This window comes from Lactuca virosa, chromosome 5 (assembly GCF_052849685.1).
Source record: "Lactuca virosa cultivar CGN04683 chromosome 5, Lactuca_virosa_CGN04683_v6, whole genome shotgun sequence".
Classification (NCBI taxonomy): domain Eukaryota; kingdom Viridiplantae; phylum Streptophyta; class Magnoliopsida; order Asterales; family Asteraceae; genus Lactuca; species Lactuca virosa.
Genome location: NC_136430.1, coordinates 337,373,344 through 337,395,325, shown reverse-complemented (window position 1 = coordinate 337,395,325; position 21,982 = coordinate 337,373,344). Strand labels below are relative to the sequence as shown.

At 31.8% G+C, this 21,982-nt stretch overlaps 2 protein-coding genes and 1 long non-coding RNA gene across 3 annotated transcripts; 1 reads left to right on the top strand and 2 right to left on the bottom strand.

The window, feature by feature from the left end:
• Nucleotides 1-2,959: 2,959 nt before the first annotated feature.
• On the bottom strand, nt 2,960-3,608 carry LOC145111069 (uncharacterized). Its single transcript, XR_013710163.1, has 2 exons — nt 3,556-3,608; nt 2,960-3,261 (listed from the first exon to the last, which is right to left on the bottom strand). It is a non-coding gene; the product is annotated as an uncharacterized LOC145111069 (long non-coding RNA).
• A 10,354-nt stretch (nt 3,609-13,962) lies between these two features.
• On the top strand, nt 13,963-18,553 carry LOC145115747 (V-type proton ATPase subunit a3-like). Its single transcript, XM_079052103.1, has 16 exons — nt 13,963-14,258; nt 14,904-14,948; nt 15,133-15,255; nt 15,336-15,443; nt 15,510-15,620; nt 15,691-16,110; nt 16,210-16,317; nt 16,416-16,564; nt 16,660-16,813; nt 16,914-17,074; nt 17,164-17,370; nt 17,445-17,628; nt 17,716-17,799; nt 17,885-18,081; nt 18,187-18,246; nt 18,343-18,553. Exons 1-16 carry the CDS (start codon nt 14,109-14,111, stop codon nt 18,551-18,553), a joined length of 2,472 nt encoding a protein of 823 aa, XP_078908229.1. The 5' UTR covers nt 13,963-14,108.
• LOC145115748 (cysteine protease RD19A-like) lies at nt 18,550-20,000 on the bottom strand. The gene is made up of 3 exons (XM_079052105.1): nt 19,520-20,000; nt 19,271-19,390; nt 18,550-19,174 (listed from the first exon to the last, which is right to left on the bottom strand). The coding sequence occupies exons 1-3, from the start codon at nt 19,976-19,978 to the stop codon at nt 18,656-18,658; spliced, it is 1,098 nt and encodes a 365-aa protein (XP_078908231.1). The 5' UTR covers nt 19,979-20,000; the 3' UTR covers nt 18,550-18,655.
• Nucleotides 20,001-21,982: the final 1,982 nt, after the last annotated feature.

Genomic DNA, 21,982 nt, shown 5'->3' with positions numbered 1-21,982 from the left:
CAAGTTTATATTTTCCTAGTTCCCGGAAAATATCGTTAAAAATGGGGCAAAAACTAGAAATGGACTTTTCATACCAATTTCACATACTTGTGTTAGATATAAGTTTTTATGATATAATCTTTTAAAAACATCTAGACAAGATAACTATCACGTATTTATATAAATATTTATATAAATAGATTTAACAAATCATTTATAATAAACTATAATTGGTATAGTTTGGGAATCATAGATACTACACTATCATTTTGGACGAATCATATAATTATTTAAGGGTATCAATATACTTACACTATATGGCCCTATAGGAGGGTAATACTTCCAGTAAGGGTTTCATTACACTAGACATAAACATGTTAATACAATCTTGTGAGACACTAGCTTCACCGTACCTACCAGAGTACACACTAAAGTCCTAAATTATAACCAGAATCTTGGTAAGAGAGCGTGACACTTGTGTATAGATCTATACGGGACTGACAACCCCGCACCGAAGCTGTTAGCTACAGTTAGACCGGCAGGTCTAGGGTGACAAATGTCTAACATTCTGATGCCCGAAGAACGTCGTAGCAGGCCACTAGTCGCTAGCATGGTTATGATAACTCACATGGGGAGTTAACAATACATTTGGTTTACGGGGTTAACATACATTCAAGTAGTATTATACAAAGATAAAACTTCATTATACTATTTTCCCAGTACAACACTACTTATATTTTTGGTCTGTGGGTTAAGTCTTACAACTCATTTTAAAGAAAATATTGGATTTTCTGAAAGAATACTCTATCATTCATACAAGGAAACATTACCGATTTTTCGCATAAAACACTCTTATGAACTCACCAGCTTAATTGTTGACACTTTTTCAAAACCACTTGTATTCTCATGAAATCAGTAAACAGGTAACCAAAAGGATTTTGAGGAATGGGGCGTCGCCGCGTCACGTTATTTACTTTTGACATATGTATTTAACATCAAGTAAACAATGTTATATGTACAATGTAAACTTCTTAATTATCAATACAATGGTTGTATGGCTTTGATCACTACTATTCAATTGTTATGATACTGTACATGAAGTCATCCACCCCCAGACGTTTCCACCGTTCTGGTTTGGGGGTGTGACAGGTACACACTGGATCGAGACAGATCGTTGGAGTTTTTGATGTTACATTGGTTATGTTTCCTTGGAATTGGGATTTATAACTATTAATGGTTTTTGAAACTAAATTTATCTTAGGGTGTGGTTTTGAACTTAAATTGGATAAAAGATACGATTTGGTTTATTTAGGCTGTTTTAAAAGGTTCAAATTTATTGTGAAATTGGGATGCTACGGTTTCCTCGAATTCCCTCTAGAAAAAGAAAATCTTGACTGGTCACTTCAACGATTATTTACGGAGTGAAATATCTAGTAAAAGAGAAATGAAATAAAATTTGTAGAAGTCAGGACTTAATGGGGGAAAACATTGTTTCTCTGACTTTAGCTATTAAGACATTATTTCTATAATAATAAATAAAAAAAAGGAATACCCATATATAGTTTACCATCTTAGTCCTCTCCGCGCCTTCCTTTTCCCCTCCGATTTGCGGTTGTAGGTGTATGTAGGTGTAAAGGGTGTTTTGGATCGCTTTTTCGTTTTTAGACAAAATTGTTTATTCGCTTATAGTGGTGGTAAAATGATTTTTTTTAAAAGTGTATGTATGAACTTTTATGGTGAAAAAACTAGTAACTCAATAACTTAAAGAGTTTTTGGCTTAAAATCTCATTTTTGAAGTTATTTCGGTTAAAAAGCAAAAAACAGTTCTAAAAAAAAACCAATTTTACATGTTTTTTAAAACATGTTTTTTGAAACCAAATACTATTCTAAAAAGTGCTTTTGACTTTTGTCATTTTTTTTTGGCTTATTGGGTTTCAGAAAGCCAATAAGTCATAAATTGTTTTGTAAAGCAACCCCAAGCACCTCCTAAGTTACAACTCATCTTAGACAAGTCATATGTAATTTGCTTAGATAAGAGTTCATATGTAATTTGCTTAGATAAGAGTTGAGGAATCATGAACAGGCTAAATGTTATTTATGTATTTTTTATTTTTCAAGTTTCAATCATCTGTATACAAAATTAATGTTGGGATAAAGTCATAAAACCATTAAAAATGACAAGTTTTTATATTAATATCCCAAACAGAAATGCTTTTAATTCTCTTGTTTGTTTGGTATTAAAAATTGAGAGATAAGGAAAAGAACGAATTTCATTTCCATCCATTTTTTTAAAATAATACTAAAGAAAATTTAAAAAAAAAATTAGATGAGTCATAGGACCCGCCTTTAAATATGGTAGCTTCTTCTCTATTATGTGAAGACGACCGTTGACAAAGTTTCATATACATCTCTCTCTCTCTCTCTCTTGTTGTCAAGATCCACACATCAGTTCTGCTTTTATTTTGATTTACGTTTGTTGAGTTCTCACCGAGAACTCGTTTCACAGATCTAACTGTTGATTCTTTCCAATGTCGTCCTTTCTAAGCTTTCATGTACCGGTGACAGAAAGTAAACGGAAGACGAATGATTTAAGGGAGACGAAAGTCGGAAAGATTTATCAAAAAAGGGAATGGGGAAAAGGGTGGGACCCATTTGTATTGTAATATTAATTTTATTTAGAGAATTAAAAATAATAAAACTAAAACTAAAAAAATTAATAAATCATTTAAAAATAATAAAACTAAAACTAAAAAAACGCAGCAAAATTATACCATAGGAATAACCGGGGTGCAAAATAAAAGTTAGAAAACAATTTTGACATGGACAATTTCGATAATTTACTCTTTATTTTATAATACAAAGTCAACTACTTGTATTTTATAACTTAATTGTCAACTACTTCTTGCCTTTTCACTTGCAGATATGTGTCATTAACTGAGGATATGATATCATTATAGGCATATATATACCATCCATAATATTTGTCACAATAAGCAACAACTTTATTAATAATCTTAACAACACTTATAGAGATTAAACTTTAAACTATGTGATTCTTAATGTGAGGAGAAGGGAGGGGAGAGTTTTCATCGCTTCTACGGATCCCATCCTTTCCTATAATATTACATTGATGATAACAACGACACATTACTGGATTTTTGCATTCTCCAAAGGAATGATGTCCATAGAGCTTAAGGCATACATGAATACATGCATACTTTTCACATATCGGTAAAAAATGAGTGGTAGTGCAAAATTCTTGGGCCATGAGCAACTTCATACCTGCAAATTTAGAATACATGTATGGTTTTGTATTCATTAATAAATCTAGTGATGTAATATATCAAGCTTTCATTTTTAGCAACAAATTTAAAAAAGAAAGGAAAAATTCCTTTAATATTAGAAAGTAATATTAATGGATTTTATGTTAGTAACTTATAGATGTTTCAGTTAAAATAAAGAAAAACCATCGATTTATAGGAAATTACAAGCCACAAAACTTTTAACTGAAAAGAAGAAGATTGGAAATTACAAGTCACAAAACTTTTAACTGAAAAGAAAAGGATTGGAAATCACCTGTAGTAACGAGAAGCACAAGAAATATGTTGAATATCAATGATTTTTTCATGTTGATGTTGTGGGCTATATGATATAAGGCTTACTTATTATATAGGAAAAAATGTCAAAGTTTATACACCATTAATTATGATACATAGCATTTATTGATGAATTAAATAATAGAAACCACCAATTCAAACTCAAATACGGTAAGTGCACTACATTTTATTTTAAAATTTTCCGGTATCTATATATTTATCTATATGTATCTATATCTATATCTATTTATCTATCTATCTATATCTATATATCTTATAAAGCTAGCATTTTTTCTTGAACCACATGCATGTGAAACTCCCAAGACCATTTTTTCTTGAACCTCATGCATTTGAAACTCCCAAGACTATTCAATTTATACAAATTAATTTATGATTAATTGAAACATTATGATTTGTAACTCTTAAAACTCTTCAAATCATGTTATTTAATCGATGAATTAAATAAAATATTTAGCCTATATAAGAAATTTGTAGATTACATATTGTATGTATGTCAACACAAAATGATAGATTATATTTGTAGGGTTTGAAGAGTTATATGAGTGGTTCCATGGATGTAAGAAAGTAACTGCAACTTTTTCAAATATATGTAAACTCAAATTGGGTGCATATAAAGTTTTAGATATTAACCAATGTTCAAATTTAGGTATGTTTGTAAAGGTATACTTGAGATCATTTTTTAAGTTTATGTGTTATGCATCTTTCTAAAATCACAAGATGATGAAGTGTGATTGATAATTACTTCTCATGAACTTTCGGTAAATCAACCATCAAGCTATTTATAAGTCAGAGCAATTAACTTTGTTAACATGTATGTATCTTTATGTCGTCTCTCTCGTTTTTATGTTAAGAAAATAATTTTATGTACAAGAGAACATTATTCAACATGTATTTTATGGTATGTATATACTATGTTAGTTTCTATCGCTTATTTTGTAAATAACATCGATGGAGTTTTTTATAATTGATTTTGATGAAAGGAGTTTACAATTATTATTCCAAATTGTTGGTGATAATGACGAATTAGAACAAATGATTTTTAATATGATATGACTTTATTGTTGAAAACCAATAATTATGTGTGTTATAAAAATGAATTCTTTATGTTCTACCAAAACTTATATGGATGTACCCAATTTTAAAAGTTTTGATAGTAATAAAAATAAATTATCTTATTACATTTGTCAATTTCCTTTTTTCATATTCATTTTTTATCGTAAATGAAAAGTAAAATAAATAAAATATTAATATTTTCATAAGATAATATAAGTGATCAAAATATACCTCAATTGTAACACTCCTCCTCCCTTAACCCACTCTTAACATATTGTTTTTAAGATTGGTCACAGTACATAACAATTACTATAGTTTGAAATTCAAATTACCATTTTATTTGGATCGTTCATTCTCTTCCAATAATTCGTAGCTTTAAGGGAAAAAAATAAAAATACAATAAAAAAGTATGATAGTTTTTTTTTAAAATATAATAATGAAAATTTTCAAATAAGTAGTTTTTAATTGGTAAAAAGCAATAATTGTTTAAAATAACGTAAAACTAAAGAATAAATTATATTACATTAATAAATTATTGTTATTTGAAATAATAATAATAATAATAATATAGGAAATAAAAAATATTCAAATAAATTATTTATAAACTAGTTAAAAATAAGTATAGTTTAAAATAATTTTAAATCAAAAACTTTATTCAATTTGATTCAAACACAAATTTTTATATCTTTCTTATCGTATACTTTAAATTATTATAATATTAGTTACAACTTAGTATAAAAATTATTATTTCAATGATAAATACTTATAATATTGTTTTTATAACATATAATTGTTAATATTTATATTATATTATTGGGCATAAATCAATAGTTTAAAACTCCAACTATAACTCAATAGTTTTTTTTTATTTAAATGTAATTATGATTTCAAATTTAATGTAATTTGTCTTTATATTTTCCAAAACATTCAAAAGTTGTTTAAACTTATGGTTATTAATGTACAATGCTTTTTTATTTTCCACTTATTTATTATAAACATTGTAGCTATATTAGTAGTATATAAGTAAGTTTTGATTAAAAAATCATATGTTTGAAAAGATTTGTGATTCAAAATGAAAGAGTTGAAAAAATATAAGTTTTGTCGTATCAATGGTTATTTCAATACAAATTTTTTATAACAATGTTTCTATATATCAAATGTATGTTGTTTTTCTAAATATTTATTTTGAATGATTTATAAGTGTTTAATAAGTTTTGTTTGATGTAAATGTCATAATGTTATAATGTTTTTATTTTATTAAAAGCTATAGTGTTTTTCATACTATTTGTTATTTGTTTTATATACAAACCGACATATGTTTTATATATAATTTCCTCAACTTAAAACGTTCTATAAAATCATCAAAAGTTGTAGTATTTATTTTTTCATACTACTTTGTTTTTTTATACATAGGAATAAATATATGTTTGATATATAATTTACACAACATAAAACGGTCTATAAAATTATGAATTAATAGGGGAAATAACTAATTATATAAATTTATTAAATTTAATAAAACTAATATGTTAACTATAGAGTTTGTTTTGCTATTGACATTAGTTTTACATGTATAAATATTAAATAAGAATTTGTTAAATGTTATTGTTTTAATTAAATAATTATATTCACATGCAACGCGTGGAGATTCGACTAGTATACTTATAAAAAAGGTATGTTTACTTACACCACATGCATTTGAAACCTCCATGACTTTTCAATTTCTTTCTAATAATTATTATAAATTGGTTAATAATGTTAAATTAATGCAAAGAACTAAATTCTAATAATAAATTAACTAAACTACAATGTTAAAATATTATATTTTACTTATATTAATAAAATTATGACTTTAACTTTTTAACATATTATAGTTAACTTATTAGTTAAGATATGTTGTCGTATGTAAGTAATTGTTATTTTAAATTCATAACTTTTGTATAGTTTATGATTTTATGCAAAATAGTTAAATTATTAATTTAAATATAATGTTAACAGTTAACTTAAATAAAAATTTCAATTAAACTTGAAAAAAAATTGAGAGACTATTTTATAAATAGTTAAAAGTTACAAATTATAGTGTTAAACCTAAATTGCAATCCTAAATTAACAAAAAAAAACCATGAAACTATTTTTTATAATCATTAATAATTTTCAAATAAGTAGCTTAAAAATAATTTACAATAAGAATAGTTAAAAGTAATATTATATAAAAATTAAAATGTTATTTTTAAAAACAAAAACAATGTTTGTTGTTTTAAATAATTACAATAAAAGAAACTAAAAATATTCATCAAATAAATTTTAAATAAGTTAAATTTCTGAAACCAAATTAAATTAATTAAGAGTTTCCAAATATATTATTTTAAATAACTTACAACAGCAATAGTTAAAAATAATATTATATACAAAAATTATAGTGTTACCTTTAAAAACAAAAACAATGTTTGATGTTTTCAATAATTACAATGATAAAAATTAAAATCTTAAGCAAACAATCTTTTTAAAATTAATTAATTATAACAATAACTATAAATATCATTAAACCATATATTATATTTAATTTTATTAATGAGTAACCCACAGGTAGAGACTATTGAGACAATTAGGATTATAGAATTTTAAAAGATGTATACATTGTCATATAATTCAAAACAAACAATGTTTATACCAACTTATTATAAGATTTTTTATATAAGAGCTGACAACAACATCAATGATATATTTAAAAACATACATTTGTAAAGATTTCAAATATATTGTTGTATTCTGCGCAACGCGCGAGTATTCGTCTAGTTCTATTATAATAGATGCCAAAGTACTTTAACCATATTCATTTGAAACCTAGAAGACTTCTCATATTCTTTTTTAATTAATAATAATCAACCACTACAACTCAAAAGTTTTATAACCTATGATACTTATGATTATTAATTGGTTGATATAGTGGTAAATATAGTTCTCAAAGGTAGATTATGTTGCTAGGTTTTCAATTTGATTTGTTTGGTTGATGATCAAATATGATGTATATGTTTCTATATCGTGTACAAAGTTTTAGAAGATTGAAAGGTTAATTAGTATTTAGGGTTTATTTTTCTGTTTATTATTTTCCTTTTATATTTGAAGCTTCTGACTTTCTCATTACGATCATATAAATTTTTTGTATTTACATGTGTTTTTTTAGGGTTGAATAATAATTCAAATTGAAAAGTTGATACATGTAAGATAAATAAAAACTAATTATTTAGTTATAGGTTGTCTCTTCAAGTTTTCTTCCTTGACACGAACGATCCATCTTCTCTTTCATGCTCTAATGATGCAAGCTCCATCATCCAAACTCCATGTTTGCCTCTGTAATGCTTGCAAAATAAATCAAAAAATAATGAAGTACTAGACATTCTAAATAAAACATGCAAGTTCCCAAATAGTTAACTAAATACACGAATTATGATGTAAAATACAATGAAAATACAGAAATAGACGTGCAAAATAGGTGCATAAAATGCACGTAACAATAATCACTTTTAATGAATAATCTAGACTTATTTCCTCTCTATGGAGTGACACTAACACATTTTAAGATATTTATATAGTTATAATGACTAAAAGTAAAAATAACTACAAAAATGAACTTATTCAGGACTTGTTTCTCGTATTCCGTAATTGTTCTACACATTTTAGAATACAGAAAATCGTTTGTAAACTAAAATGCAAGTAAATTAAACAATAAACTAATCTGGTTTGTTGGATCCATGGTAGAAAATGCTTAAAAATCTCTGAGATTTTGGTAACAGGTTCGGAATATTAGTGTCTGGAATGCTTATTCCTTTTTTTAGTTGTGGATCTCATATATATGACATTGAGCTATAGTAGGAGAATTGACCCGTTTTAGACTGCTTCGAAATGTTCATTCCGACAAAAATGGTTACTTTAAAAAAATGATTATTATCTAAAAAACATTCTAAAATATGGTTAGTTACTCAATTTCCCTATGTTTTTTTGTTAGTGATATGTGATAGATCGATATACTAATTGATAAGTGATAGCAAAATGTCCCCTTAGTTTTTTAAAAGTATCAAACAACCCCTTCAGTTTAGAAAAAGGTACACAATTCGGTTTTTATGGTTCTTTTCCGTTTTTTGATTCCTTTCGGTTCCAAAGCATATTGTAGATGTTTTTTGGTCTTTCTCTGTTATTAACCGAACCGCAAGCCGTAATATCCGAACCTAACTAGTCTCGTATTAATATAATTGGTCTAGTTTTTGGTTTCTACTTTTCTTCCAATTCGGTTTCGGTTTATTCGTATCCGTTCTAATTCCGGATCGAATAACATCCCTAATAAGAAATCCTCAAAAACTTTGGTGTTCGGTTTTTAATATCGGTTTTGAGGTTTTATTTATTTATTTTCCGTTTTTTCCGGTCTTAACAAAATGGACACAAGTTGAATAATTTTGCCTAACATGTCCCACATAAACATTATTATCGTTAACTTAATTAAAATTGATTTTAACAGTGTAATTTAAATTAATGACTTATGGAATACAATTCGCTCAAGATTTAAAGATCGAACCAACAATAGTTTGCATACAAACAAGGACAGGATGAACCAAACAATAAACATATGCTATAAGATTAGGACATGATAAAGCAAACAATAAACATATGCTATAAGATTATAATAATATTAAATGGTTTCTAATCCAATTGTATTAGGTGTTATTCTTTCTCTTTAAAGTTGAAGGTTCAAGTCCTATTAAAGACATAGATCTGGAATGAAATTTTATTATCAAAAAAGATAATAATAAGATTATAATACTCTAATGCTTTTTATTATGCTACTAATCGATACATTGACATTTAATGATCTAAAATGTATTTTACGATATAAAATTTCAAATAAACCATATCCAAAAATAAAAGTTCATTGCATATGGCGCTCTACATTCAAATAGATTTATTTAGACAAAATTGTAAACTTGGTTCCTATGGTTTGTCAAAAATTAAGACTTTGGTCCAAAATGTTTTGGAGTTCCACGGGTCCAAAATGTTTCATTTGTTGTGATTTTGGTCCTATTTGTTTTGAACTTTTAAAAAAAATACAATTATGACCTTACCTTTTTATTTTTTATTTTTTATTTTTCATTTCTATATTTATAAGAAAATAAAAAATAAAAATCCTACCCACATTACATACGAACCCAAACCTGCAAACACAAATATTTGTCATCACCGGACCTCCAGCTCCGATGAAGGCCACCGCCACCACTCACCGGAACTTAAGAACGCCACCACCATCACGACCACCTGATGAACCCAAACACAATTTTTCCATATCTCAACCTCAAGAACTATTAGATTAAACCTACAATATTCCTCTTTTTCTTATTCTTATACATACATACAAAGATGAACAAGATGAAGATTTGAACCAACAGATTCAACACTAACACAAACACCCAATCCATATGAAGATTTTTTCCATATTTGATGAAGATTTAACACAAAACCTAGAAATCAAGTCAAAGAAATATCATATAATACACAAATCCTACATTTTCGACATTTAATCTTGTGTTCATCTCAGAAACAACACATAAAATTCAGAAATCAAGGAAAGAAATGTCAGAAATATACAATGGTGAACAACAAATTTTGATTTTTCTTAAACTGATGAAGATCTTACCTATCACACAAACCCAGATGTAACAAGGTCCCTATGAAGATACGACAAGTGTAACGCCCTGTTCCAAATCGTTTCTCATTTGGAGGTGGGTGATATAAAATGGATGATCTGGGTGTTCGGTTTGTGTTTTGGAGCAAATGGGTATTTCGGTAAAGTTCCAGCTTGGGTTTTATGGAAATTGGATTCTTGTTCGAGGAATATTATGGCATATATGAGTTAGTGAAAGCGTAGAACTTCTTGTTACCTTTTCAGGGATATAAGGATTGTCGGAATTAGATTTGTAACAAAGAATTATGGCCTTCGGAGTGTCTTACGATTTTAGAGGGAACCCTAGTACGCGGTGCGTATTGCTACGGAGGTTAGTACGCGTGGCGTAAAGTGGTGTATGCTAAGGGTGGAGCGGGAGTGCGAGGCCTCGTACACTGGGTGTACGAGGGTGAGTATGAAAACCCTAATTCTCCGTAATGTACCCTATATAAGCTTTATGTTAGCCTCTTTTGATCATTTCTAAGCCAGCCTCCATACCCTAGAAACCCTAATTCATCCCTTAGCCCATGTTTGGTGATCTTGAGTTCTTGTGAGGTTTTGTGGATCTAGAAGAAGAACCTTGAAGACTTGTTATTTGGAGGAAGGCTTTGATATCCATCATTAGCATCTCCTTTTGGTAGCTTAGGAGGTAAAAAGTTCAAACCTTGTCACTTCATTTCATGGATCTACTTCTTAGCTCATTTTTGGTCATTTTGGTTCTTTGGTTGGAGATTGGGAGTTAAGGTCGTTTTGGGAGCTTGTCTTTGAAGTCTGGATATTTTATGGGTTCCTTGGCCATAAAGGTGAAAACTTTATGGTGGTTTTGGTCCCATGTATGTATTAAGTCATGTATTAAGATCCTTTGAGCTCTAGAGTCCCATTTAGCCATGCATGCACATAAAGTTGGCAACTTTATGTGATTAACCACTTTGGGGAAGTAAGATCTGAGTTTGGATCAAGGCCTTAAGGGATTAAGTGCTAATTTGGAAGTTGGACATGGCCAGTGAGTACGATGGGCGTACAAGTATGTACGTTGCACGTACAAGCCTTTCATGTTGTACGCTGAGCGTACAGGCTGAGTATGCCCCGCGTACTCAGCAGACTTGGGCTTATTCGTTTTGGGCTTGGTTGTCTTGGGCTATGTTGGGCAATCTGGATTTTGTGGTTGGGATTTTGTGACTTGTTGGACCTTCTTGGGTGAAGGCCCATGAAAGGAATAGGGCCAAATTTGGAAAATTGGGCCATATTTGGGCCTTAGATGCTTATTTTGGATTTTGGGTCTTGGTTGATTATCTGGATTTTGGGCCTTTCAGATTGGGAGTTTGGGCCTTAATCTTGCATCAAGCTAGATTAGGGGTAAAATGGTATTTTTACCCCGAGTATGGATTTATGGTTATGGTTTGGAACCCAAATGATGATTGGGTGTTGTTTTGATATTAACAGTTCGGGGATCTGTCAGCCAGCAGCCAGGGATCGTCTGTGTAGTTCGGCAGTGCGAGGTGAGTTTTCCTCACTGTACTTATGGGTCGAAGGCACCAAGGCCGACCCTTTGGATTGTTATCCCGATTAACGTATGATTGGTTACTATAGCGATCTGTTAGATCTGTATCCTGGTAGCTAGGATAGTGCTATGCTTAGTGGTCTGTAAGATCTGCCTAATTGTCTGTTGATTGGTTATATGTTTAGTTGTGTATATGTTGTCGTGATATGGGTGGGTTGAGACTGTACTGCTTTGTGCCGTCAGTCAACAAACCCAACAATGTTTATATCGATATGTTGTTATGATTTACTGGGCTTATATGTGTTTTGGATATGTATATGTTGACATGTTGTGTGTGGTTGGGTTAAGGCGGACCTGCTATGTGCTGAAGGCCAACAGACCCATGACGTCCCGGATAGACTGAAGGCCAGTAAGCGTAGCAGTTAGACCGAAGGCCCATAGAATGTTCCAGATAGGCTGAAGGCCCGATGAGGCGTACCAGCCATGCTTAAGGTTCTGTGTGCATACCAGATAGACTGTAGGCCGGTGGGGCGTTCTAGTCAGTCTGAAGGCTCTGTGGGCGTACCAGATAGGCTGTAGGTCGGTGGGGCGTTCCAGTCATGCTGAAGGCCCTGTTTGTTGCTATATGACATCTGTCTGTGTGTTGGTACTTTTGGGGAACTCACTAAGCTTTGTGCTTACAATTTTGGTTTATGGTTTCAGGTACTTCAGAGAATCGTGGCAAGGCGAAGGTGTGACCGTACACATCCTGCTTTTATGACATTGATCTTGGGAGGCACTGATTTTTAAATAATGTTTTGAAAGCCCTAATTTTGTAAACATGTTTATTATTAAAAAGGGTCGTTTGAAAAGTTTAAAATTTGTTGAATTTTTGGGATGTTACAACGAGGGTTAGGGCTGGATATGGGAAATACGTCAACAGATGGGAGGACGTCGATTGCCAGATGTCAGTCACCGGAGCCATAATAAACAACAAGGTCGCCACCATCTTTAGATCTGGAAAGTCGAAGCTTGAGTTTTTCAAATCTACAAATGGTAGCTTCGTCACAACAAACCCTAAACCACCTTGATGATGAAGTTAGGGTTTTTCAAACCCTCAACAACGTTGAGACGATATCCGACGGTTTGGGAAGGATGAAGGCAGTAAACCGACAAATGATGCTTTGAAAAGACGAAAACCCTTACAACAAACCTAGCGTTGTCGTCTCTCTCCTTCTTCAGTTAGTGACAATCCTCATTTTGTGTCTCCTCCTTTCTGGCGAGGCGTCGATTTCGTCGAAGTCGGACATCTGCTTTCAGGTTGAACCTAACGTAGGTAAGGGGAGTGGTAGGGGATAAACACTCAAAGAATTTTCGTATACTTTTTCTTTTAATTAATGTAATATCAAACAAATAGAAAAAGAAAATATTAGGGGTATATCCGTCATTTTAAATATTTTAAATTATTTTGGACCAAAACCGCAACATAATATTTATTTTGGATTAGTGGTACAACTTTAAAATATCTTCGACCAAAGTCCCAATTTTTGACAAACCACAGGGACCAAATTGCAATTTTTTAATTTATTTATAAAGTTTTTCGATTTTCTATGTACAAGGGTACTTCCATATCTTTGATCATAAGTTTAGGGGGTTTATCGTAAAATTGTTTTGTGCCCAAACGTCGTCAAAGTCGGACATCTTCTTTCAGGTTGAACCTAATGTAGGCAAAGGGAGTGGTGGGGGATAAACACTCAAAGAATTTTCTAATAGTTTTTCTTTTAATTATTGTAATATTAAACGAATAGAAAAAGAAAATATTAGGGTATATCCATCATTTTAAATATTTTAAACTATTTTGGACCAAAACGGCAACAAAATATTTATTTTGGACTAGTGGTACAACTAAAAAATATCTTGGAACAAAGTCTCAATTTTTGCAAACCATAGGGACCAAATTCACAATTTTGTCATTTATTTATAAAGTTTTTCGATTTTCTATGTACAAGGGTACTTCCATATCTTTGATCATAAGTTTAGGGGGTTTATCGTAAATTTGTTTTGTGCCCAAACGTGTTGATCAACGATGTTCGGTAACTAGAATTCAAATGCCAGAGCCCAGAACCACAACCAAATCAATGACAATGCTCAATGCTGTGATGTGATCACATTGTGGCGGCAACACAATTAGCGAGCGCGAAACAGACACTGATCGATCGAGAAATCTGACGAGAGAAGCAAATAAAGAAGGCGGAATCAAGCGCCACAGATGGCGGAGGACGGAGGAGGTGGATGGTTTCCGCCGATGGATCTATTCCGTTCAGAGCCCATGCATTTGGTACAACTCATCATTCCTATTGAGTCCGTTCACTCGACAATCTCTTACCTCGGAGATATCGGCCTCATTCAATTCAAAGATGTCTGTATCCATCTCTCTCCTCTCTCTCTCTGATAATGCATTGTTCTAGATAGTTATCATAATCACAATATATATTATTATCGTAGCGTATTTTGGTGCATTAGGTTGAAAATGATAGTAATTCCGAAGGTGATTTACTGAAATTAAGCTTTTGCTTGTTCGAGGACTTTTGAGTGAATGACCTGAAAGTTGCCATTAAGTAAATTGAGCACCACGGAGGTTTTCTTCCAACCGGATGTTTATGGTTTTTAGAAATTCAGACATATTCAAAATTTCTTGCTAATCAGGAGCTCATAGGAAAATCTGGTTACGATAAAACTTCTATTTAAGTTCTGTAATTAGTTATTGCATTCTTTCCTCTTCATATTCTAATTGATATTAAGTTGTTAGCGTTTATGTGCTAGTAATTAGCTTTCCAATCATACAAAATTGAGTATAATTAGTTATATATAAAAGGCTATTAAGAAGTTTAAATTAGGAGCTGTGCTATTCATACTTTTGCTAACAAAACATTTTAGTGTGTTCTTATAAGTTCCTGATAGGTTAAGTGGAAAATTTTGCTCATGTGAACAGATCCTTTACATGTATATATATCTTCTATAGTTTGTTCTGTCCTTTAATTTTTAACTTTATTGGTATCTACAGCTGAATGCAGACAAAAGTCCTTTCCAGAGAACATATGCAAGCCAGGTGAAACTTGCTTCTGCTTCAAGCTTCAAAAACATGTTATTGTTACTTTTTGATTCCCAAATAAGAGATAAAATTGACTTCTGGAAGTTGATTTTTGCATTCTAATCTTTAAAACTGATATTGACTGTAAAAGAGATTGCAACTAATGTATTGATTGTTGCTTTATTTTGCTTCTGTTGTGAAGATCAAAAGATGTGGAGAAATGGCACGAAAGCTGCGGTTCTTCAAAGATCAAATGTCAAAGGCGGGTACCACATGGTCATTAAAACCTAATATATTAGCTGATATTCATCTGGATGATGTAGAGGTAAATATGTAATTTTATATGCATTCATATATTATTTATCCCTTAAAATAAATCAACCCTTATAATGGATATCTTTTTAGTTGAGACTTGGAGAACTTGAAGCAGAGCTAATTGAAATAAACACAAACAATGAAAAGTTGCAGCGTAGTTATAATGAGCTAACAGAATACAAGCTTGTTCTAATAAAGGTATACTTATTTTAATTCTATTTTTTTATGGCTTCAAATTAACAAGAAATTTAATCTGTTCTTCAGGCTGGAGAATTTTTCAAAGCTGCACAAACCAGTGCTACAGCTAAGCAAAGAGAGTTTTCATCAAATAAACTGCCTGCTGAATCTTTGACAATTCCTCTATTGAAGGATGATGTATATATATCCATATTTTACTTATATTATTATTTTTTATGATGACCTACCTTTTGATGTATATATGTAGGAATCAGAAAATGACCTAAGCAAACAAGTGAAATTAGGGTTTCTGACTGGGCTTGTGCCTAAAGAAAAAGCTATGGCTTTTGAGAGGATTCTATTTCGTGCTACAAGGGGTAATGTGTTTTTAAGACAGGCTCCTCTTGAAGAACCCGTGGTTGATCCTACTTCAGGACAGAAGGTTCAGAAAAATGTTTTTGCTGTTTTCTTTTCTGGAGAAAGAGTGAAGAGCAAAGTTGTTAAAATAAGTGACGCTTTTGGAGCAAATCGTTACCCTTTTGCAGAAGATCTTGGAAAACAATCACAAATATTAAAAGAGGTATCTGGAAGGATATCTGAGCTAAAGATGACAATACATGCTGGACTTTTGCACCAAGGCACTTTGTTACAAAAAATAGGAGAACAACACGAACATTGGAATCAAGTGGTATTATTATTATTATTATTATCATTATTAACTCAATTGTTAAATATGCTTAAAAGCATAGTAACAGTCACAAAAATTTCTTTCTTTTGATATGACAAGGTAAGGAAGGAGAAAGCAATTTATCACATTTTAAACATGCTGAGTATTGATGTGACAAAAAAGTGTCTTGTGGCTGAAGGGTGGAGCCCTGTATATGCAACCAAACGGGTCTGTTCTAACTTACATTCCACATTTTCTTGGATTTTTATTACTTTTATTGATTTCTCTAATATTTTTGTTAAACCTTATGGAATATAATTTTGCAGATTCGGCATGCACTTCGGAAGGCAGCAATTGACTCAAGCTCACAAGTTGGCTCCATATTCCGTGTTTTGCACACAAAAAAGTTACCTCCAACTTTTTTCCGAACAAATAAATTTACAGAGTCCTTTCAGGCAATTGTTGATGCAACTGGGTACAAATTCACAATATTAATATCATCACAACTTTTTTATTTATTCAATATTTCCATCTCTAAAAAAAATGTCCTGTTGTTTAAAAAAACAACAGGGTGGCTAGGTACCAAGAAGCAAACCCTGGAGTATACACTGTTGTCACATTCCCATTTCTGTTTGCTGTAATGTTTGGTGATTGGGGTCATGGTATATGCCTCCTTCTAGCAACTTTATATTTAATATCAAAGGAGAAGAAATTTTATGGTCAGGTAGCTAATTAACTAGAGTAAGATTAATTAATTAATTCATTTGTTTGTTTGTTTATGTATGTATGTATTTTTACAATAATAAAATTTTTAAATGTTACAGAAGCTTGGAGACATTGTGGAGATGACATTTGGTGGGCGTTATGTCATATTGTTGATGTCACTTTTCTCCATCTACACAGGATTGATATACAACGAGTTTTTCTCAGTTCCTTTTCAGTTATTTGGTCCTTCAGCCTACGCCTGTCGGGATGATTCTTGCAGGTGCTTTTCATAACACCGTTTCTGTATTTATTTTATTTTATTTTTTTATTTCAAAAAAATAAAATAAAATTTAGTCTGGTTTGATGCAGAGATGCTACGACTATAGGGTTGATAAAGGTGCGTGATACTTACCCATTTGGTGTGGATCCTGTATGGCATGGGACTCGTAGTGAGTTGCCATTTCTCAACTCATTGAAGATGAAAATGTCGATTCTTATTGGGGTAGCACAAATGAACCTTGGGATTATTTTGAGTTTTGTCAATGCCTTGTATTTCAGAAATAGCTTGAATATATGGTAAGTTTAATTTAATTTCTTACATAACATCTTGCAAATAGAATATTGATTTATAAAGTTTATGCAATTTCCAGGTTTCAATTTGTTCCACAGATGATTTTTTTGAATGGTCTGTTTGGATACCTTTCCCTTATTATAATCGCAAAGTGGTACACTGGTTCAAAAGCTGATTTATACCATATAATGATATACATGTTCCTAAGTCCCACTGATGATCTTGGTGAAAACCAGCTTTTTAATAACCAGAAGACAGTTCAGGTTGTAATTTTTAATTTTTAATTCTTGTCTTTGAGAATAATGTTTTCTTTATTTTTGATATAAATCATTTTGATTAATTATCACCAGATTGGGCTGCTACTACTTTCACTAATTGCAGTCCCATGGATGCTGTTCCCTAAGCCTTTCATTTTGAAATCACAACATAACCTGGTATGTACTACGAATCTAAGCTAATAAAAACTACAAAGCATACATTGGAAATTGGATCTTTTTTGATTTTTTGTTTGTGTTGTAGAGACACGGAGATATAGATGAGTATGAACTGCTGGAAGACATAGACAACTCTTTGCATGGAGAGGCTAATGTTGATTCGGAGGGTGATCATGAATTCGAGTTCAGTGAAGTATTTGTTCATCAACTCATCCATACAATAGAATTTGTTCTTGGGGCTGTATCAAATACAGCTTCATACCTTCGTTTATGGGCACTCAGGTATCAACTAATTAAGGCCCCCTGTTTACTTTTTTCCCCAATTATGCCTCAGTTTGGTTTGGTAAGATGAAATGGAATTATTGCAACCATTCTCTTCTTTCTTAGTTTGGCACATTCGGAGTTGTCAGCTGTATTCTACGAGAAGGTTCTTCTACTTGCATGGGGGTAATTAATTAATTAAGTTGATTCTGTTTATGGATCTCCATATATAATTATCGTTGTTACAAATTATAATTGTTTTTAAATTCGATTTATTTTCAGGTATAACAACGTTGTCATTCTCATCATAGGCATCGTTGTATTCATTTTTGCAACAGCAGGAGTGTTGCTAGTAATGGAAACCCTAAGTGCTTTCCTACACGCATTAAGACTTCACTGGGTGGAATTCCAAAACAAGTTTTACGGAGGAAACGGACATCAATTTCGTCCCTTCTCCTTTCAATTACTCGGTAACGAGGATGAATCAACTTAAATCAATCATATCACTCTTTTCAATTTCGAAATGTAATAATTCGTATATACATGTTGACTGTTTAAAAATAATAATATTTTGATTCATACCAGAATATTCAAACTAGTGACGATGGATTGCAGCAACAGTGGAGACCATGGAATCGACACCACAAACATTGTGACCCTTGCAGATCTTGTAATACCCGTTTTCACCCCAATTCTCTCCCCATGAGTTCTTGATAATCCAGTATGGCTTCTCCTTCAATCTGATGGGAGCATAACCAGAAGCACCATAACCAACTAATAACACACCATGGTCTAATCTCTTTGAGCATACAAACGGGCATGACACTCCCCCAATATACGTTTGCATATAAACCGCATTGATAGCAACTGCAAGAGGACCATGTTTGACCAGATTAGCAGCGATCTGGTTTTCGTCAAGTGAGACCACGCTGAAGTTGCTCACGGATGCTACGACTTTGGTTTTGTCGAATTTGCAGGTTCCATGGTCCTTGGCTGTGTAAGGGTAGTCCTTTTCTCTCATGAGTCCACCGGCTTTAAGAGTGTACTCAAATGCGCTGTTCATCAAACCTCCATTGCAGCCTGCGTCGCATGATCCTTTTTCTTCTGGATCACACTGTGTAGGATTAACGAGATTAAGTTTTTACGATAAATTTAAAACCAATAAATGGAGAATTAAATGAAATCTAAACGAATTAAAAATAAATCAAACCTCATGATCACAATCAACGAGTTGCTGCTCGCTAAGGCTCTCTAGCTTCCCTGTCGCAAGGAAATTCGCTCCTTCTAAAGCTCCGGTAGTACTAAACGACCAGCATGATCCACATGAACCCTAATTATCATCATCATCATTCCGAAAAACGACGTCAAATCCAACTTCGAGGTCAGATCATGTAAATGTATTTAAACTTTCGACTTAGATGACTGGATAGATTTACGGAAGAAAACAAAAATTAAGCACCTGATTCTTCACACCAGTAACGGCGCCATGATCTCGCCAATCGAAATCGTCTGGAAGATTATCGGTCGGAAGGATCGGAGCTTCGCTGGCATCGGCGGGGAACTTGAGACGAGACCTTAATCCGAGGTGTTTACTGAACTCCTCAGGCGTCATGTCAGAGAACTGAGTAACTCCGTGGACAGCCGAGGGATCAAGCTTCTGGTGGCGCTCAGCACGGCGCAGGTTAGACTTAAAAACTGATAACCTGTAATTGTGTTCCTCCTGGGATGCGTAGGATTTCATAAACTTGCGCTTGAAGGCACCGAAGTGCTCTTCCTCGGCATTTAACTGGTGATCTTCATCCTCCACCACCTGACGGATGAATATATCGCCTCCGGATTCATCGGCGGCGAAAGAGGTGGCAGCGACGCCGGCGATCAAAAGAGAAAAAGCAAGGAGGAGTGAGAATCGACGATCCATGAGAGAAGGAATATAAATGTAGATACAATGTGGTATGTGTATATATAGGCGGGATGTATAGCATTAGCAACAATGTAGGAAGCCTTCGCTATCGACGTGATGAGAACGGCAGTTGCTTGGAAGGGAACGGGGAAGTGGTCCCAGTGAGAACATGACACGTGGCAGAGTTTGATTGGTAGTAGTTGCGCGAATTGCTTCTCGTTCTAAATATTCAAAGATTATTACTATATAGAAATAGAAATAGAAATATAATAACATAAAAAAACCCATAGACCTAAACCAAAAAAATGTAAATTTGTAATTTAGTTTTTCTTTTAAACCATTTTATGAACCATTAAAAGAAAGTATTGATGGCGTGACAAGAAAAGAATATCCTTAAATACAAACATTTTCAATGAAAGAGTGTCGCACGTAATGGCCGATTGGCCATGACTATGATGACTTCTATTATATCATACAGAGTAAAGATAACAAAAGAAGTATTTTATATTTTCTAATTACATAAAAACAATAGTTTAAAATAGTCGATCAAAATGTACTTTTAATCCGTATGTCTTCTTAGATTGTTCTGCTAAAAAAGTTTCAAACTAAAGAAATTGAAAAAAATATTAAAAAATAAAAAATTAAACCTAAAGAAACCAAACTAACAGTCGATTCTTATACACTATTACTAATTTTCGTTTTAATGATATTTAAAATGAGAACCTCTTCATCTGTTTGATATAAACCAAAGTCATATTGAGTACAGTTTAATGCATTTTGAAGCTTAGAAGTCTTTATTAGGTTGCTTTAGGGGAACAATTTAGTTGATACATTCACTACGCTTAACTCTCAAGCCAAAACCACAAGATTGCAATTGCACTCAAATTTAAAAGGGATATACATCAACTTTTAAAAATCTAAATCCGACAAAAAAAAAAAATCCCAATGCTACTGAACTTGTTTTTTTTTTTTTTTTTTCATTGCTACTGAACTTGAACAGATGATTAAAACATGTTTAGGTATAGAGTTCAAACTCGTATTTGTAGATATGTTAGATGGTTAAAATTCATAGTTAGTGAAATTAGGGAACTTGAATTTATTAAATGTGGGAGGAACATATTACGTAAATATACACTACAAAAGACGATACTTTTCAAAATGCTAAAATATGTATTAACTTTGCGAAGAAGAAGATGAAATGATCACCTTGCGTTGATGAAAACAAATATAGACTTTATACAAAGCTAAAGGTACGCTACTAAAGCTATCATTCAACATTCTCCAACTAACTTTAACATTCTCTAAGCCAGGAGGATAGGGCGTATCTACTTATGCCAAAGTTACGTTTTGGGACTTATCTAAATTTTCAATTTCGTTTAAAATATATATAGTAGAAAATTTGAAAGTTATCTTTGAAAAAATAAAGGACCTATCTTAAGTTTGTTTTTTTTAAATCTCTTAAAAAGACAATTTAAAAAAGAGAAAAAATAAGTTACTAGAGCCGGATAGCCGGATAGGTAAGAAGTGGTGTCACACTTGTTTTTTTTTTTTTAATAAATAAAAAGTTTAATTTAACTAAAAACATAATATTTCATTAATTAAAGATAAAAAACCATTACATTGCATTACATGAAAAAAAACATAACACCACATTAAAAAAAATCATAACGACTTAGAAAAAAAAAAACTAGAAATATTAAACGTACAAACTTGAAAAAAAAACATACCAGACGATTTAAAAAAAATCCTACTTAACATAACGTTTTTTTAGGTCGTTTTTCATCGTCATAGCAATTTCTAGCTCCTCTCCGATTAGGTTCGACTTGTCCATCGTTAGTATTTTCAAGTCAATTTCCCTTTGTTTCTTAAGCTCTCTTTCGGAAGCAATTTGCAAAATTTTGTCCATTCTATCTTTTATACCCTTCATATCGTCCCCGATTTCTTTTAAATGATCTGAATCTGATGCTTTACATTTGCCTTTGTTTTTTGTTTTGTCCATTCCCATTGGCCGGGAAGGTGGTG

Coding starts and splice junctions, on each gene's coding strand:
- LOC145115747 (XM_079052103.1), top strand. CDS start 14,109: ATGGCGGAGGACGGAGGAGGTGGATGGTTTCCGCCGATGGATCTATTC. Junction 15,444..15,509: donor ACAAGCTTGTTCTAATAAAG/GTATACTTATTT, acceptor TCTGTTCTTCAG/GCTGGAGAATTTTTCAAAGC. Junction 16,111..16,209: donor ACGAACATTGGAATCAAGTG/GTATTATTATTA, acceptor TGATATGACAAG/GTAAGGAAGGAGAAAGCAAT.
- LOC145115748 (XM_079052105.1), bottom strand. CDS start 19,978: ATGGATCGTCGATTCTCACTCCTCCTTGCTTTTTCTCTTTTGATCGCC. Junction 19,391..19,519: donor TTACTGGTGTGAAGAATCAG/GTGCTTAATTTT, acceptor GATGATAATTAG/GGTTCATGTGGATCATGCTG. Junction 19,175..19,270: donor TCGTTGATTGTGATCATGAG/GTTTGATTTATT, acceptor AATCCTACACAG/TGTGATCCAGAAGAAAAAGG.